General features: G+C 44.7%; 1 protein-coding gene across 12 annotated transcripts in view; it reads right to left on the bottom strand.

Annotated features, from left to right (window-relative positions):
- The window catches only part of CADPS (calcium dependent secretion activator), a 374844-nt gene that overhangs the window by 158503 nt on the left and 196533 nt on the right, over positions 1-19808 (bottom strand). For all 12 annotated transcript variants that reach the window (XM_040454550.1, XM_040454556.1, XM_040454553.1 and 9 more), the window contains exons 8-9: positions 17205-17271; positions 5733-5841 (exon numbers count right to left, since the gene is read on the bottom strand). In XM_040454550.1, coding sequence (XP_040310484.1) covers positions 5733-5841; positions 17205-17271 — 176 coding nt within the window. The remainder of the gene's footprint in view (positions 1-5732; positions 5842-17204; positions 17272-19808) is intronic.

Here is a 19808-nt window from a genome sequence, read left to right as displayed (position 1 = left end):
CCAGTCTTAACACCATGAATATGCTCATGGTCCCTACATTTCTATCTTCACCCTGGACCGCTCCTCTGAACTGCAGACCTGGACATCTAATGGTTTCCTTGACTTCTTCACATGGATATCTGATAGACACTAGACACCCCAAGCTTATCATATGCAACAGTGAACTCCTGGTCTTTCTCCCAAACTCTTCTCCATCTCAGTAAAGCTGAGCTCCCCCCTCTAGCTGTTCAAGCCCTCAACCTTGAGATCCTTTCTGACTCCTCATTTTCTCGCACTACCCACTTCCAATGGAATTCTGATGGCTCCGCCTTCAGAACATTATACCAAAATCTGACCCCTTCCTCCACCTCCAGGGCTTTCACTCTGGATCTAGTCATGCTCATCTCTCACCTGGGCTATTTTAATAGCCTCCCACCTTATCTGCCCTGCCTCATCCTCACTCCCTATAGTCGATTCTCAATGGCAGCCAGAGTAATCAGTTTAGCGAGAGTTGAGTCATGTCACTCCTCTGCTCAAAACCAGCCAGTTGCTCCTCATTTTGCTCAAAGGAAAAGTCTAGGTTCTGACAAGGCCTTCAAGGCTCCACGAATTGACCCACCACTACATCTACCCTTGTCTCCTCCTCTTCTTCTTCCTCCTCCTCCTCCTCCTCCTCCTCCTCTATCCTTAGTGCAGACATGCATGTTCTTCCCAGGAGCCACACTTGATCTCTTGCTGTTCCTGGAACACTCCAGGTATGTTCTCACCTCGAGACTTTTGCACTTGCTCCTTCCTGTGCCTAGAACATGCTTCCTCAAGATATCTGCATGATTCACATCATCACCTCCTTCATATCTTTGCCCAAACATCACATTCTTGTTGAGTCCCTCCTTGACTTTTACCCCTCAGTCACCATCTCTCTTATCTTGCTTATCGCCTTCCAACAAGCTATGTAATTTACTTAACTTTATAAGGACAGGGAGTTTTTGTCTGTTTCGTTCACTGCTGTATCCCTAGTACCTAGAACAGCGCATGGCATAGTGTAGGTATCTAGTGAATACTTATTGAGTGAATGAATGCTCTACAGACCCATCTTTTTCCACAGGCTCTTCTCAAGGTTAAAATTCAGAGAGAGGTGGGTGGAAGCCTCTTTGGGCTCAGACCAAAGCTACATCGTGTCTGTCAACATAGTCCAGAAGACTGTGTATGCCAGTCACTGGCTGGAAATAAAGCTTCATATTTTCATCATCCTCCAAACTCTCAGTTTAATATGGAGAGGAGAATGAGCGGGAATATTTGGGAAGAGCATCCCCAAGTTTCCAACAAGGCCCAGTCACTAGCCTGTTTGACATTTGCCAATGGAAAAGATTTCTGGTGACATTAAGACTTCTCCGTTGTGTTGATAACGTTAATTCAGGTGTCTATTCCGCAACAGTGGGTGTGTGTTGGGGAGTTCTGCACTTAGAATTGCCAGGGTCTCTAGAACCATAAGCAGCTACTTCTTTATATGGAGAGTCTAGTGCTACAGCACTTTTAACAAAAGCTTTTTTTTTGTAGTTATGATTATGAGAGAGTATTTTGCCTAATTCCTTATGGAGGGTTTTTAAATGGGTGATTCGGATAGGATGATATACAGTTAGCAAGCTGGGAAAACTTGATGAAATGAATGGATGGCATGATAAGAAGGAAAATCTTGAAGGGAAAGACAGAAGAGTTCTGAGGGATGCCCGAAGCCCTGAAAAATGAACACTAAGGAGGTAAAAGAAAGAGTGAGTCAACAGACCTTCTGCAGCCTAGCCTCATGGTAACTTTTGGGATAAGCCACTTTGATACTGCCGGTGAATGCCAGGCTAGGCATCACTGGCGGGTACTTTCCCTGCCCCAACCCCCACCCTCCAGGGTGTTGGATCCCCACCCTCCTGGGCTTGGGAGGCTGTGTTCCTGGAGCCACCATCAAAACATCAGTTCATGGAGTTGCTTTGGACCGTGGAGAGGTAGAGGTAGAAAGATACTAAGAAGTTTTCAGATGTTTATTTAATCCTCTCAATGGTCTTCCTATGAAGGAAGCCTTATTATTCCCATTTTATAAATGAGGAAATGGTCACAGAGAAGGCGATAACTAGGCCATGAACACAAAATGGGGCTGTAAGTATCTGCGCTGGGCTTCTCCCCCCACCGTCTGGCTCCAGAGCTAACGATCGTAACCCTTGTGCTATACTCCTGCAAAGCTGGATAGCGTGGCCTGACGCACAGTAAAAGCTCTCTGAGAATTAGTTGCTAACAACAGAATGAAGCCTCATCGTGCACAGAGTGGGACCCAAGGAGAAATCTCTAAAGCAGCAGAAGCCGTGGCAATGACAGCAGTGGAGAGCAGCAGAGCCGTTCCAGAAAGCATGGGAGACCAAGGGCACACCAACGACAGTGAGGAGGGAGCAGAGCAACCCAGCTGAAAGGATCCCAAGGGAGGAGAAAGCAAAGTGAACATTGACCCGTGCTCCGAGGCAGCAGAGTTTTAGATCAGGCAGAGCAACTCCCGGGGACGGAATCTGTGGGACGTGCCGTATGGAAGTGCATGGGCACTTCAAGGAGAACGTGGAGCACAGCCCCACAGGTATGGACCTGTCAAGAACGAGAAAACACGTCTGGGAAAGGACAGAGGCGGCCCAGGCAGGGAATAGTGGCCAGTTCCCTGCAGGGTGGAAGGGGGGCTGCTGTTCCAACAAACTGCTTGGATGGACATGGTCTATTTACTTATTTACTAAAAGTTTATTAATTCATTTTTGAGACAGAGACAGAGAGAGAGAGAGAGAGAGAATCTCAAGTAGGCTCCCCACCATCAGCACAGAGCCCGATGAGGGGCTTGAACTCACAAATGGTGAGATCATGACCTGAGCCAAAACCAAGAGTCAGGAGCTTGACTGACTGAGCCCCCCAGGAGCCCTGACATAGTCTATTCCTAACGGCAAAGTTGTCTAAGGCTTGATGTGCTTGTTTAAATTGTGCCGTTGAATTATTCGGAATGTCCTTTTATTTAGACATAATTACTTAATCTCATAGAACTTGAGAGATCACTGTATACTCTCCAAACCATACCCAGGGAGAGTTGAAGTGAAGCATTTTCCATTTTTAGGTAAAGATGAACACCCTGTATGTAAAATTCACACACAATGATTTACTAATTCCCCAAATTAACATTTCAAAGATACTAAACAGGTAGAGTTGATGGGGCACACAGGCTTGTGTCTAGGTGCCCATTTCAATCAGAGGCTGGTGCAAAGGCAAGGACACGCACCCTTAGGACGCTATCAGCCCCATAAACAACCTCCACCTGTTGGCTCCACTCGCGCCCTGCATAAAGCCAAGAGCAAGAGAAAGAGGAAGTACTCAGATGTCCTTCCCCATTTGCACGCTCACCTGTCGGGGGCAGTTGAGATTTTCAAATCTCTGAGGACAGGGGCTAAATTGTGCATGACTCCCTCTCCAGCTGGCAAGCGGGACGGTACATAGGGATCCTTCTACACTGCTTATTTAACTATGAGGATTCTGCCTTCCACCCCTCTGGTTCATAGGTTAGGAGTGGGGCCCAGGAACTTCTACTTTTATTATTTATTTATTTATTTAAAAAAAATTTTTTTTAACATTTATTTATTTTTGGGACAGAGGGAGACAGAGCATGAACAGGGGAGGGGCAGAGAGAGAGGGAGACACAGAATCGGAAGCAGGCTCCAAGCTCCAAGCCATCAGCCCAGAGCCCTGCGCGGGGCTTGAACTCACGAACCGCGAGATCGTGACCTGAGCTGAAGTTGGACGCTTAACCGACTGAGCCACCCAGGCGCCCCAGGAACTTCTACTTTTAACAAGCACTCTTTAAGCAGTTCTGAGTTAGACTTCTTCTGACAAGTGGGAGCCTTTAAATCTCCATTTTCAGTCACACATCACTTTGGAAACACATAGGACTTCGTACACGGAAGAGCAGAAAAGAAGTGGCTTCTTATTCTCAAGAACATAATCCGTTTACTTTCCGTTTACACCTTTGGTGGAGGAATTTATAAATGATATCCCGTGGGATCAATGTGGAAAAAAGAAAAGAGGCTTTTAGCATATATGTGCGCGGCTAACTTTTGCATGTGTACAGAACAGCTTTCTCTCCGCTCCTGCCCTCCCCAGTGTAGGAAGAGAATTCTGCTTCCCTGGGCTAAAATAACAATTCGAGCTTTGCTCTAGCGGTACGCATCGCTGTGTTTTCCTGCAAGTGCCAAAGAATGACGTGGGCTAGACCCTGAGTTCCAGCTCTTTTTCTCTCTTTTCAAAATGGGAAAGATGATCCTGGTCCTGTCTCCTTGGTGGGATTGTGTAAGGTCCAAATGCAACCGTGTGGGAGAAAGGAGCAGTGAACGGGCGCGGCAGGAATTACTGTCAGAAGAAGATGCTGGTGTATTTCCTTCGCAGGTGGGGCCCTTTCGCCTCCCGCTGGAAAACGCAGGTCTCTCGAAAGTTGGAATCTATTTTTCTCAAGGGAACGCGATGGTTTGAGAAGAATGCAGACTATCACAGAACCCGTGAGGCTGGTTTCTTAACGCAGGAGCCACATCCTTTCAGTGAGATGCGTGCAACGGTTTCAAACCCGTAGTCTCCATTCACTAGGAAGGCTTTCCAGGCGGAAACATTCGCCTTCCGTGGTCAGCTCCCTATCACGCTCTGGCCGGAAGCAGATTACCAAGGCGGGAGGTGGGCGTTGGTCCAGATTACTCAGGGTGGCGATTCTGAAGGTGCTCCTTTTCCGAGGCGGGCTGGGCCTTCCCCCGCCGCACCTTTTCAGGTTAACATCCTATCTTTTCTCAAACTCTGTTTTTCTTTTATGTGTATTTTGTTGCATGTGGAAGAGCAATATGGGAGTAGAAAAAAAGGTTTTGGGCCAAATAAAGCAGTATGGTTGGAAATGTTTCCCTTGTGCAGATTTGGCATAAAAATAAACTTCTTTGGGAGAGGGCTGTTGGTGCTTGTTGTTCATTAATATGCTGAAATGATTTCGCACCCCCCCCCCCCCTTTTGAAGGTTCTTTGAGGCTGATTTTTATTCATTTTTTTCCCCCCGGGAAAAAGATAAAACGGGGGGGGGGGAGGGAAGAGGTGTGAGGGGGCAGGATGTAGAACTTACGAGAAATACTACCATTTGTGTGGTTCTTTTAGTTACATAAGGCTAGGAGCTGGGGTGTCTATGCTGGGGGACTGGTATCTTCTTAGGAAAGAAGGGCTTTCTTTTCAAGTGCCATCAGCTACCCCTGAATTGTAGTTACCAGACAGATATACGCAGGATGGGCTCCCTTAGACATGGAGACGCAGACCCTGCCAGGCCCACACATCACTGGTGAAAAACAACACACACTGACATACACACACATAGTCCTGAGGGCACCGATAGGACTCCCCGTTCAGTCATGTCCTTTGTAGCATTCTAGGTGGAGTGCACGTTTCCCATGCCACAGCTATGGAAAAGAAAAATGTATTATGTTTTCTGTTTGCTTTTATGAAGATCCGTTGGGTAAAACCAAAGCCCTTGATTGAGACGGCATTCACTTAACCGGGATGGAAACTCCTTAAGATCAGGGCCTGTGGCTGTCCTGGTCACGTGTAAGACCTAGTAAGTCGGCTTAGTGCCCGGCACAGAGGACGCGCTCAGGAAGTGTGAGTTGACCCGTGACTGGTGTCAGGGGAGAGTTCTGTGGGTGCAGAGCCTGGAGGGTGGGTGGGTACCTGGCTGGGGGTCGGTGTAGTCCACAGTGTAGCCATCCAGCTGTAGAAGTTCCTGAGGCTCCGCTTTTTTCTCCCGATAACTGCACATAGCAAACGTGTATTGACTGACCTGGGAAGGAAAAGCAGATCGTCAGGTTGTTACCTCGGTCCCTGAAGAAACCCTCTCCCGTCAACCATGTCCTTGTCCCTGAGACCCTGTACTTCGTAGCTGGGTTCAGGTTGAGGTTTGCTACCCGCTGGCTGTGTGAGTTAGAGCAAGTTACTCAGACTCCTCGGTCCTTTGTTACCCCACGTGTAGACTGGGATATAATGTGAGGACCTACCTCCCCACTGGCTTATTGTGAGAGCTGAATGAGTTCACGTGTGGAATGGACTTAGAATTTATTCCTGACACCAAGTGCTTGATAAAAGCTAGAAGTTATTATTGCTGTTTGTTATTTTAATGGGCTAAGCCACACGCAAATTGCCATTTCTGTAGCTCAAAACTGGTCAAATAGTGGAAATTTTATAGGTTTTACCTAATGTAACCTTGGCCCTGGCTGAGACTGCCCCGTTCGTACAGGCCTTTTGGTCAGCAGTTAGGGACCAGACGCTCGTTTGCTAATGCCCCAACTATTTCTTGTTACCATTTTATTTTTTGCACGCCAATTCTCAGAGTCAAGCCACACATTTTTGTTTCCCCCCTCCCGTCTCCACGGAAGGAGGGCTTCTGGTTGCTTTGCAAAGTCCTCCCTACATCTCAGACAAGCGCAGAAGTGACATGCTGTCACAAGCAATGAGCCCTTGATCACTAGGTGCCAGTCACAGTAGAGCCAGCCTCGGTCCCTGATGGCAGGGCCGCTGTCCCTGGGCAGCCCTCACCAGTGACACGGGCATCTATGCCAATGCCGGGCGAGGGCTCCACAGCTGCAGGCCGGCCTTCAGGACCCTGTCGCCATGGTGTGTGTAGACCCAGCACGGAAACTTAGCAATTCTGCATCGGGCTCATTTGCAAGGTGCCTGTGGGAGAGCAAGCACCCCTCAGGGTTTGGGCTAAAAGCTTGTGGGCCTATTTACCATCCACAATGTCAAACGTCTTGGAGAAGGAGTGCCACATCCCTTATCTCTTAGTTCCCTTTATTAAGAGAGACATTTTCTAAGTGAACTTTGATCCCTGCTGGGGACATTTTTAGCCTCCTCCATGGTGAGATCTGTCTTTTTTTTTTTTTTTTTTTTTAATGGCAATTAGAAATTGGTGCTCTCCAGCCCTGTACCCATCCATCACCCATCTCCCACATCCTCTGGGGCCTGAAGGTCCTAATGGCAGATAAAGGACTGTGACTGGTTTATCTACTGCTGCCCTCTGTTGGTTCCTAGTGAAAACTTTCTTCACAATGCATATATATGGTTTGCAGAACCTGTTCCTTATATGGCAAGGCCTTGAGGGACTTCAAGGAAAACAGAAGGCCAGATCACTAAGAGTATTTTTATAAGTGGACGTTCATTATTCTTTGCAATAAGCAGAATAACCAACAGCATCTCTTCTCCTAGGGCAAGCGTGGGGGTCACATTGGCCAAGCGGTCCATCCCAGCTCTGATAAGCTTCACCTACCTAAGTCTCAGCATCCTCGTCCGTATTTTACTTGCATCTTACTGTTGCTGGGGGGATTAACTGAGCAATAAAGATCTTTACATACTACGTGTGACCATCACAGAACAAATGCTCAATCTATACATTTAAATAAGCAGCTTCCTTGCATTTACTGCTACCGTTCTCATATAGAGTAGTTGAGTAGGTATAATTGCCTCCTAGATTATAAATCCATTGAAGGTGAGCCTAGGGAGCCAAATGTCTTGGTTATATTTGCCTCCTTATAAACAAAGTCTACCATGCAAAGGGCATTGGCCAATTGAGTCTGACTGGCTCTAAAAAGTCAAGTATGTATAATCTAAGAAAGATATCCTGGGGGGGGGGGTTTCCAAATTTACATGTTACCCTAAGCACAGCACCAGACCTTTCCAACTCATTGCTTGTCTGAATAAATGATCTCCCGGGTCCCCAGCATGAGACTGACCATACATATTGCCAGAACGGTTCCACAGTGATTTTTACCTGTCTCTGGCAACACAAGAGATGATGTAATTTGTTAACGTGATTATTAGCCAGAGCGTCGCAGATGCTAACTTGAGATCAGAAAAATATCACAACAGAAGGGCGTCACTTCAAGATTCATGCGTTTACTATTGCTACACACCTTGGCTGTTTGATTTCCCTGTTCTAGTTCAGGTGCCTGCTTCCTGGAGCGCTGTGCTCTGCTGCCCTCTTCTGGTAATACTGCAGAAGTTGTCCTGACAAACTTCGAGCTAATAGAAACTAGAATCGGTTTATTAGAAGAAGCACTTTCATTGGGAATCTGGCGACTTACTTTAGGAAGTACAGGCAGGAAGAAGAAATTCCAATTTTTGCAAATGTGAGGGGGCACCTCAGTTTTTCTAGCGTGTTGGAAGGGTGGGGGAATAGCAAAAGGTTTGGGAATGTTTTGCCTTTTTTTTTTTTTTTTTTTTTTTAAGCTTCTACAAGACATCACTAAGTGAAAGGCATTGCCAATGAAATGAATGTTTCTCTGCCTCAGTAAAATTCTCTTTAAACTGAATTTTGATAAGAAGTTAATAAGATGGTGAGCACCCGTGTAATGATGGCACAGAAAGACCTAGAATGTCACAAGTCAGAGAGTTGGCCACCCCTGCCACAGCGGCTGGCCCAGAACAACAGAAAACAGAGACCCAATGATCGGAAATGACCCACAGACATCTGAAAGTGCCCTTTGGAGAGAAAGGCTACAGGACTGCAACGTTTACATCTTTGGAATTTTCACCTGGTGCATACCTTCATATGGAATCGTGGGATCAGATGGGCTGTTGGGACTTCTGAGGGTACAGCCTTCAAGGTTTGTTTATAGGCGGCCAGACCTCCAATTTACACAGCCACCCTCAGCCTATTTTCAGGCACTATTTAAACTAGGAAATGGTTTATTAACAGCGTTTCTTAAAGAGTGGGCTGAGGCCACTTTCATTAGAGCATGCGTATGGGAGGGTGGGGTATCAGTTATAAATATGTATATTCTTTAAGACAGAACAACAGAATCTCAGGTCAGGCTGGGTCTCAGGGATTGATATTTTTCATAACTGCTCTAGATATTTCTTAAAGCACTGAAGCTTGAGAACCATTGTTTTAATATACAGGAACTGTCCAGAAACTTTCAGTCCCTGACTTTCAGGTATATTTAACAACCAGCACTCAGATACGAGATGAAAGGGTCAGTGCTTTCTTTTCCTTGGACTCTCCCTTCTCCTTCACCCCATCATCCCTTGAAGACTTAAGTCCTTGCACATACGACTAAAGACAGAATACATTTTGTCTAGCCACCCCCCCCCCTTCTTGCCTTTACCATCATTTCTTATGAATGCCTCAGCTGTTATTTTTACTGAACCCCGGTCACTCGCCCTTGCCCAAAGTTCACATACATCCATTTTAGAAAAGAGTTTTTATTTATGGTAGATTCATTCATTCAACAAATCCTTAGGTAATACGTTTGGTGCTAGGAATATATAGATGTATTAAACCAGATATGACTTCTGCTCTCTTGCCTAGTGTGAAGGCAGACATTAATCACATTACCTCAGAAATGTGTAACTTTAATGGGGACAAGTATTTTAAAAGGAGATATATGGTACTATAAGAGCTTAGGAATTTGGTCTAGTTGGGTGGCCGCGGAAAAGTCTTCATGAGGAAGCACTGACTGATGGAGCCAAGATCTGAAGATGTAGAAATGTTTACGATACGAAGAATAGAATTCCTGGGACCAACGACCATTTTTTTTTTTTAATTTTTTTTTTAACATTTATTTATTTTTGAGACAGAGAGAGACAGAGCATGGACGGGGGAGGGGCAGAGAGAGAGGGAGACACAGAATCGGAAACAGGCTCCAGGCTCGGAGCCATCAGCCCAGAGCCCGACGCGGGGCTCGAACTCACGGACCGCGAGATCGTGACCTGGCTGAAGTCGGACGCTTAACCGACTGCGCCACCCAGGCGCCCCTATTTTATTTTTAAAAGATGCTCAACTTAAAAAATCTTTTTATTTTTTAAACAAAAGTTTATTCATTTTTGAGAGAGAGAGAGAGAGAGAGAGAGAGAAGAGAGAGAGAGAGAGAGACAGAGAGAGAGAGAATGGGGGAGGGGCAGAGAAAGAGGGAGAAAGAGAGATTCCCAAGCAGGCTCTGCTGTCAGCCCAGAGCTGGAGGCGAGGCTTGAACCCACAAACCAAACCCCGAGATCATGACCTGAGCCAAAATCAAGAGTCAGAGCTCACCTGGCTGAGCCACCCAGGTGCCTCCAAAAAATATTTATTTTTAAGTAATCTCTATGCCCAATTTGGGGTTCAAACTAACAACCTCAATATCAAGCAGACTGAGCCAGCCAGGCGCCTCAGGACCATTTTTAACATGACTTGGTTGTAAATGAAGGGTCACAGAGTCTAAATCCTAGACTCCTGATTGACGTTAACCATGAAGGCCACCTGGTGGAGTAGAGGGAGAATAGGTTTTGGAGCTATACAGACCTGGATGTGATGCTCAGATCAGCTATTTTCTAGGTGTGTGTGACCTGGGGTAATTCAGTTAACTCTGCTGGGACTCAGTTTCATTTTCATTAAATGGAGCCGATGATAACAACTGTGGAACATTCTTATGTTTGAATACAGAGTATTAATTTCTCTGGTAGCTGAATACTGATTTTACTAGACGAAATCACCATCTTTCCCACTTTCAGTCTACTATATGGCTCCTGTAGGGGTATTTGCCCCTCTAGCCGGAGGTAGGGTGGGTGGGACATACGGCCCGACCTAGCCAATCAGCATCACATCTCCCTGGCTACAGTGATTGGTAGGGAGATGAGCACATGACCACAAGGGCCAATAAAAGCTCAATGAACTACTGAGAAGAAAAGCTTTCTTTCTTCTGGGGCTGCTAAACTGGTGTAAATCCTGACCCTTCCCAGTATTCTGCAGGGAGAGAATGTTGTTTGAGGGTGATACCTGCTCATCAGAAAACACAATCAAGAGATGGTAATGATAGAGGCTCAAAGCCGTGATGGCTTTGCCTGAGCCCTGGACCTAGCCTTGCCAGAAGAGTCTTTATTCAATTGCTAATTTAATTAACTAACCAATACAATTCTTCCCACTTTAAAACTTAAGCTAATTTGGGTTGGTGTCATTTGCAACCAGAATATAAATACATATGTTCTTTAAGGCAACTGTAAATTTGAGTGGGAAAAATGGACAGAGAGTTAAAAATCACTCAACTACTTATAGGTCTTAGAATTCATTAAAAAAAATTTTTTTAATGTTTATTTATTTTTAAGAAAGAGAGTGCCAGTGGGGGAGAGGCAGAGAGAGGGGAGACACAGAATCTGAAACAGGCTCCAGGCTCTGAACTGTCAGCACAGAGCCTGACCTGGGGCTTGAACTTGTGAACCGCGAGGTCATGACCTGAGTTGAAGTCGGACGCTCAACAGACTGAGCCACCCAGGAGCCCCAGTCTTACAATTCATTTGTGGGGTTGACTTATTTAATATGGTTTCCTGAGCGACAACTACTATATTCCAAGGCACTTTACATTATCAGACAATACTTTATCCTTTTCAGATTTAGTGATTTTTCTGAAAGCAGAGTTTTTAGTTTTTATATTATACATAGGGAATCAGCAATAGGGTAGCACTGGTTCTGTCTGGTGCAAGGTAATTTAATTCTAGAACATTGTATAGGCATAAATCTCTTGGGGACTGGTCCCATCAAGTGCTTGGAATCATGGAAAGTATTTGGAGTCAGAAGACCTGTGTTAGGTTTCACATTGGCTGCCTATTAGCTGTTGACCATGGGCACGTCACTTAACCACTCTGAGCCTCACTTTCCTCAAATATGAGATGGGTTAAGACTTGTCTTCATTGTATTACAGAAAGGTTGTAAAGACCAACTTGATGAACACTTTGCAAAGTCTAAGAGGCCATACAAATATGAGCAACTGTCAGCATTATTAGAAGAGCCACATAATATTATGGTTTGTATGGTGCTAGACAGGGAAAAAATGGCTCAGAAATACGTTGCTGAAGACCAATCAAAAACTGATTCTGACCTAAAGTCTTTGGGGCATAGAAAAATATTTTTATTGTATTGTATTGTCTTTTATCTTATCTTATATTTTTAGTAAAAATATTTTTAAACTAAAAGGATCATAGTGATGAGACTTCCTAGCCTGGTCTGGGTGATGAGTTGGCCACTTCCATTCCTCCCCTTACACACCCAAGCTGGAGAGCTCTAGGGAGGGCTCTATGGAATTGGCACCTTTATCATTAGCATTGGTTTGGTCAGAGTTCCTAACAATGGTAACCAGTGTGTTTGGTTCTTCCCATGGCTTCCAGGGTTTAGAATGAATTTACCAGCAGCTTCTTGACTTGGGGTGCTGAGGATTCATTTCCCCTTACTCTTTCAGTTAGAGTTTGCAGCCATATTTTTGAGACATCTATTGGAACTTAAAGGAACATGGCTGAGGAAGCTTTCTCATGTCATTTGCATATAATCATCTGTATCGATATTCTGATGCTCAGCTCCATGGGGGCATAAACTCTGAGATGGTGTGGTCTAAAGGGGACGGCAGCTTTTGCTTTTTATTTGTTTGTTTGTTTATTTATTTAAGTTTTTAAATGTTTATTTATTTTTGAGAGAGACCGAGTGCAAGTGGGGGAGGGACAGAGAGGGAGGGAGACACAGAAGGTGAAGCAGGTTCCAGGCTCTGAGCTGTCAGCACAGAGCCCAATGTGGGGCTCAAACCCATGAGCTGTGAGATCATGACCTGAGCTGAAGCTGGACGTTTAACCGACTAAGCCACCCAGGCACCCCAGGAGCCTTTGCTTTAAAAAGGACAACGACCACTGAGGCAATAATTCTTTAAAGGTAGTCTCTGGGTAACCAGCAACAGTATCTCCTGGTGTGCTTGTAACACACAGGTTCCCCAGTCTTATGCCAGACCTACTGAATCAGAACCTTCTGGATGGCACTTGGGATGTGGATTTTATATTTTAATGTTTATTTATTTTTGAGAGGGAGAGAGACAGAGCATGAGCGGGGAAGGATCAGAGAGAGAAGAGAGCACAGAATTCGAAGCAGGATCCAGGCTCTGAGCAATCAGTGCAGAGCCTGATACAGGACTTGAACTCATGAACGGTGAGATCATGACCTGAGCCGAAGTCAGATGCTTAACCTACTGAGCCACCCAGGAGCTCTGGGATGTGGATTTTAAATAGTACCCAGAGCCGGTGGTCCGGGCCTGTACTGGAGAACACCATCTCATTGCATAGGAAGACTTAAGTCTGTGGCACAGAACTCCCCAGGTTGGGGGCAGCGTCCAGCCACATCCATTCTGATTTTAGTCTCACTCCTTAGAAATGGGAATCGCTGCTTTGGTACAGAAGCCCTCTGAGGATACCCTTTGTCCCTGGCTAGTAGGAAGTCCATTTACAATCTATCTTTTGGTTCCCCCAAAGTAGTAACACTGAAAGGAAATCTCATTTAGGGCGAATTTTAATAGTTCTTCATTACAGACAAAAATGTAGACTCTATGTGCTTGTCTGTATGTGTGATGGGGGGGGAGGAGAGCTGGGGGTGGGAGGGGAGAGGATTTTGAGGAGACTGGTGTTGGGTGTGTTCTCTTCCTCTTAGGTTTTCCGCACTGTTTTCCTTGAAATTAAATTTAATGGAATTCATATTTGTGTTGGGAATCATGTATTACAAACTCTCTGTAAAAATACTTCCCGAGACCTAACGTGAGTAGAAAGGAAGAAATATTCAGTAAGTCACTCGAGTAGCATATACTTCCTATGTGTGGTTTGCACGCTGATGTCCTTGAAGCTTGTTCCAAGGCTGCCTGGGGAGTGGGGGGGCAGGCTGAGGGGAATCTGCTTCCCTCCCCAGCTCCTTCACCCATCCCCACATTTGGCCAGAGTGGGTTCTCCTGGTTTCCCTTCTGCATTTTGAGTTTCGACGGCAGGGTTTGGTGGCTAAAAAGAAACTGGTGATCGTTTATACCTGTGACTGAAATCAACATGGCATGCAGCTCTTGGGTGCTGATTGTTACTACTCGTCCCATCATCCTTCTCTTCCAGCAGCCTCAGAGATTTTGCTTCCCTTGAACTGGGCCAGACCTGGCGCTCTTGCAATTATGGTGGCACTGGGGTTGTTTCAAAGGGGGTGAGCTTTTGGGTTATCATTGTGATAAAACACTTGCAAATGTGGTCACTTAGACAATGGAGGAGAAAAAGTGGGAAGAATCCAAAGACAATGCAATATTTTCTAGGTAGGATCAAACTGCTTTTAGACATTGTTGTCGTGAACAGGGCTCTGTGACAGTGGGCTGTCATGTCACCTGTGTTGGCCACAGAGGTTGTTAAGGGAGGAATCTGATTTAAGTTGGAACTGAAGGTTATGTTTGGACGATCGACGTCCCCAACGCACCTCAATGGCTCTTGAAAGTTATGAGAATCATGTGTAAGTGAAACCTATTGAAATCCCGAAAGTGTTCTCTTCAGCTGTCCAGGAAAGATGTGGAACTTTACACGGGCTATGTATGCCCTCTGCTGATTTTCACATGCGAGCGTGGAACTTGGCTTTTAGCGACTGTGCGATTCATGTCTTCTCGTGGTAGAAAGCTCAGCGTGAAGGCCCCGAGATGTCTGTGTTCCAGTTATACCGCCTAACACAATCATTCTCTCCTTTTCAGTTCAGTACATATTGTACAGACAGGCTTCACTGATATTTTGGGCACATTTCCTCGTGTTTTTTTTTTCCTGAAGAGTTTTTTTCCCTCTGAAATCGCTTGCAAAGCGAGAGGTCAGCCATTTCTCCTAAGTACGTCATCATTTCAAAGATTTTCAGAGAAAAGTCATGTGTCCAGTGGACCAATAGCTCAGAGGAGGAGGGGAGATTGTGTATCATGGTGAGAGGGCCACCTGTCCCGCTTCCTCTGGGAAGCTGCCACCGGCCACTCTCCAGGCCGTTTGATCTTTCCTTTCTCAGAACCACTTGAAGCCTAGCCTAGGTCCTTCTTCTCTCTCTTTCTTTTCCTTCTTTATTCCACCAAACATGTCCTGGATGCCCATGCCAGGTACTGAGCTAGACGATGTGTATGTGTGTGGCGGGGGAAAGAGGGAAGGACACAAAGATAAATTGGAAACCAAACCAGCCCTGAGACAGCACATAATCTACTGGGAAAGGCCGGGCAACCTCACAAGTGATTCCAAGAAAGGCCGCTCTGCCCAGCGAGAAGCGCTGGATGGGGGAGAACTGTCCATAATCTTGCACTGTATTTTTTGGTGCATTTTGTCTCTCCATTTATAATGCCCTCTCTTTAGAGAGGACACCAGATGTTTTTGCTTGCCTAGCATCCATTTCTCCTTCTGGTCATGGCATCCTGGTTTTGCACTGGAGACAGCCCAGTGGGACTGTTAAATCAAAGTGCCACGGCCTGCCCCTGCTAAGAGCTGGGTGTGTGACCCAAGCTGAACTGATCTCTCTTTCATATTCGGCCACTGACTGGAGATACAAGGGTAGAAAATGTTCAGAGCAGACTTTGTCTTAGGACCACATTGATGACACAGCCCGGGTTCCCTCCACCTGGATTTCTGGCACTGCTCTGGGCCCTGTCGTAGTAAGGATGGCTCATTCAGCTTTTTCAACATCCTGTTATTATTACCTTAATTAGCTTGGGTCTGTTTCTGCTGTTTGCATATATAAAGCACTTCTAACAGATTCCCTTCTGGGAGTGAAAGATCAGGCCTCATAGTTCTTCTCTAAGACCTACCAAGTGCCCTACACAGAGAAGATGCTCAATAAATACTGGTCAGTTGATAGTTTGAAGAAATGTATCTCAGGATGAAATATACTCCTTGCCTAGCTATGGATTATTTAGGAGTTTGGGCACAATTCCAAAGTTTTCCTTGGGCTAATTTATTCTAAGATTTTGTTCTACCCCATAGCAACCACAAAAGCAAAAATGACCTCTTGCTTATAGCCAGAGAGATGCATTTCGCCATAGTAGCACAGCAGAGACTTGACTAGGTCTACAGGAAGTCACATCTTAGAAGGTCAGGGTTGGTAGAACCTTCAAGGCCATCGGGCCTAAGAGGCAGTTGCTTTATAGTTAAGATTTAGAATTGGAATGGCTCTAAATACTAGTTAACGCCTATAGTGAACATAGTAATCCCATGAACACTTTTAGTCACTAAACCACAAGTTGCCTTCCTTTGTGGCATCTTCCAGAATACAGCATATATGAATTTTTTTTTGTTTTTTGCAAATTAAATTACAGTGTATATGCTCTGGTGGAGACCGCAAATTAAAAAGAGGCAATGGCAGGTGCCCTTATAAACTGAAAAATCCTGACGCAAGAAGCAGATGAACCAAATTTTAAAAAGGGCGGGGAGATTATCAAGGACAAGCAGCACTATTTCTGGACATCTTTTCTTAAATAGACAAGAGAGCAAAGGTACTATTTATACATTACTCATGTATTATTAATACCAAGATCTACATCCACATCTGTATCTATATATAGATAGATGTTCCTTGCTGCATGGTTAATAATAGTTCCAATTGGGGAAGCCCACAAGTCCTTCAAAAAGGAAAATTCTACAGATACGTGAGCCAGAGCTATCTATGCAAACGTGGAAAAATGTCTATAGTGATTTATGTTAAAAAAACAAAAAGCGAGCTGTAGGATGACACAGAGTTTGGTTATATATATATATATATATATATATATATATATATCTGGAAAGATATATTCCAGACTTTTAAACATAGTTAAAGGAGGTCAGTTAAGACTTTTGGAAGCCCTACGAATCAAGGGAGTGGCATACTCCCCTCACCCCCAAACACCAGGGAATTCAAAATCAAACATACCGAACAGTAAAAGAGATGTCAAAAGTCTAAGTAAATTCTGACTCTTTTTTTGTAATGGGTATTAGAAATAGCACATTCTTCTAAAACAATGTCAGTGTTCCTAATGGCCCAACCAGGCACACGCTTGCTTCCTCCCTGGGGCCCTGCGTCACGGGCAGCTCACCTCTCTCACTTATCTTACGTATTCCTGCATTCGAGGATTCTAAAATAACGAGCATGCCTTAATTTTCTAATTTTAAAGTGATGTAAAAATAGGGAAAAGCAACACAAGGGAGTGCTGTGGGTAGCGGAAATTTCAATGTCCCTCTGAAGTGTAGTCACATGCTTATACAATGGGTAAGAAGCCATTAAGCTAACTGCTTGAGCACTGTGCACTCTAAGTTATACCTCAAATAAAAACCATTAATTAATCCTTAATCTTAATCCTTAATCCAAATCTTTAATACTGATGGCTCTTAAGATAGACAAAGTTGAAGACTTACCTGGACCAATACAAAAAACCTCTTCTTCCATCTCTTCCAGACATTCTTACCAATGGCCCATAAATACCTAAGGAAAAAGAAAAAGACCAGAGTTGCATTAATGCTTGAGCGACTGCACTGTTTAATTCACTTGACTGTGAAGCTTGGTACTCATAAGCGAGGAAATGCACATGGCTCAGAAAAAGAACACAGATTTTGGCGCTGTGTGACTGAGGATAAGGAACAGCAAGCCAAAGTTCGCTTCCACTCCCAGAAGGAATTGTGGCCCCTCCTCACACTTGACTAATATTCTTTGATTGATTCCAGAAAGCACCTTGGAAAATGTTACATGGAGACTTAATTTTTGTATGTGCTGGAAGTCTATTAGATAGGGAAACTCCTGCCAAAGCTGCACGAGAGAAAAAAAAGAAGGCTAAATCCTACAACCAGCCCCTATGCCTCATGTAGAGGCTCAGCCAGGAGCCGCCCCCAACCCCCCACCTTTGCTCTAATTCTGTCAAATGCAGGTATATTACAGGGAAGAAATTTCACGTCAACATAGAAAGTTCTCCCTATACCTCTCCCCTTTCCCCAAATGCTCTTCTGTTGATGGAAATTAATCTTGATACAGAAAAGTGAAATAAAAGGAGAGTTAAGAATTACAGAGGAATAACTCAAAGCTATCTGGAGATTTTACAAGTGGTCTTACTAATTCATTCGCGAATTACTCCGCTGGCCTTGTGGATTGCCGCACACTAAACTGACACTAATCAAGGAAGTGAGGCCCCTGGTTTTCAGGCTCTACTGGACCAAGTGAGGAGAGATCTGGTCATACTCAAAAACATTCAAATACTCAAGTTCCCAAACTGGCTTTATCTGCTATAAAAATCAACTGGACAACTTCCAAATCCTCACTTCACCTGGAATCAGAGAGTATTTCCGCTTTGGAACATAAAGAAGAATGCACCTAATTAAAATTTATACCATTTGACAAATTACAGGGGCTCTGAGAACTGGCTGGTGGCCAAACTGTGCTCAGATCTTTAAGCCAGAAACCCAGGAGTCACCCTGGGTTCTTCTGTTTCCTCCTCCTTACTCCTTCATTGCCAAGTGCAGCTGATTTTTACTTCCTGCAAAGTTCATCACTCTGCTCAGTCTCTACCCCTCACACCCTCACGATTTCAGTCCCAGCCCACAGCTTTGCTTCCATGGACAGTGGTAGAGGACACTTTTAATGGGTGTCAAGGACACCCAGAATGATTTTCATCCCCCTCCTGGCCATGAGATGCGGCCCACCATTTGCAGATGCTATCACGCCTTTCCCTGATGAAACTCCTTCGGTGGGTCTCCCTTGTTTACATGAAGGGAGCCTCAAACTTTGGCCACTCACATTCCACTTTCATGATCTATCCTGTATCTGCCCACCTATTCTATGGTTTACTTGGCATTTTCCTTTAAATTAACTTATTTAACACAAATACATTTATTTTGGAAGAAAACTTTATATTATAGCCTCGATACACTAGTTACATATTACGTGGCTCACATGAAAACACATACGTAAACATTTAACGAACATACGCTTGTCTGTACATCACTAAGATGATTGTGTGTGCCATCAGTGATATAAATCCACTCAGGGAAACTGTAGCCTATAGAGATAAAATCCAGCATCTTGACCTGGCCTGAAAACCTGTTCATTCTCTGGCCCTGCTCGACTGTCTACACTCAGCGTCTGCACATTACATTACCCGTAATCCCTGACCACACCAGGAAGTTTCACACTTGTGTAATTTTGCACGTGCTTCACAGCCTGGAATTGTCTACTCTCAGCTCCTTATGTTCCAACTCACATTCTTCCTAAGTTTAAATCCCTACCTTGATGTCATCACACCCCCTGGGGCTTATGGATGGCTCCTCTGTTACAATGATTACACTACTATAATTTGTCTTTATATTTATTGTTCCTACTGGATTGTGAGCTCTTTGAGGGAAGGAACCTTATTCCTTCTTTCTAAATTCTTATTTCTAAATTCCTAGCACAGAACTTTGTTGTGCTTTTTAAATTCCTAGGATGGTTCTTGATATGTAGTAGGAGGTCAGTATATATTTGTTCTATTTCAATGGGTTTGGAAGGCCATGATCTTGGGAAACTAGAGCAACCTTTGTAAATGTTTCCGATGAGGTTTTAAAACACTGCATAAAGACATGCAATCCATCACCAAGTTCTTTGGGTTTTCCATCCAAAATATACCTCAACTGTTTCCATCCCCACTGCTGCTCCCCATTCAAGCCTCCAAGATGTCCACCTGGGCCATAGCAACAGGCTGTGTCCTAACCGGTCTCCCTGCCTCACTCTTGCCCACACTCCACGCACTACACAGCAGAGAGAGTGACCTTTTTAATGGCTAAGTCAGATTGTTAATACACTCATTATAAATCAGGATAGGAAGCGATGGAAGGGTTCTGACCAGGGTAGAGACATGATCATATGGCTGTTTAAGATGGTTCCAGGGGCTGCTGGATGGAGAAGGCACTGTGGATGAAGGGGGCAAGAGAGAAGACAGGGAGATCAGCAAGGACCTGGTGGCAGTGGTCCAGGGGCAAGAGATAGCATGGTGCCTG

This window comes from Herpailurus yagouaroundi, unplaced genomic scaffold (assembly GCF_014898765.1).
Source record: "Herpailurus yagouaroundi ecotype Mexico unplaced genomic scaffold, PumYag 213, whole genome shotgun sequence".
In the NCBI taxonomy this organism is placed as follows: Eukaryota; Metazoa; Chordata; class Mammalia; order Carnivora; family Felidae; genus Herpailurus; species Herpailurus yagouaroundi.
The sequence above is the reverse complement of the archived record's forward strand: the minus strand, read 5'-3'. Positions and strand labels throughout refer to the sequence as shown.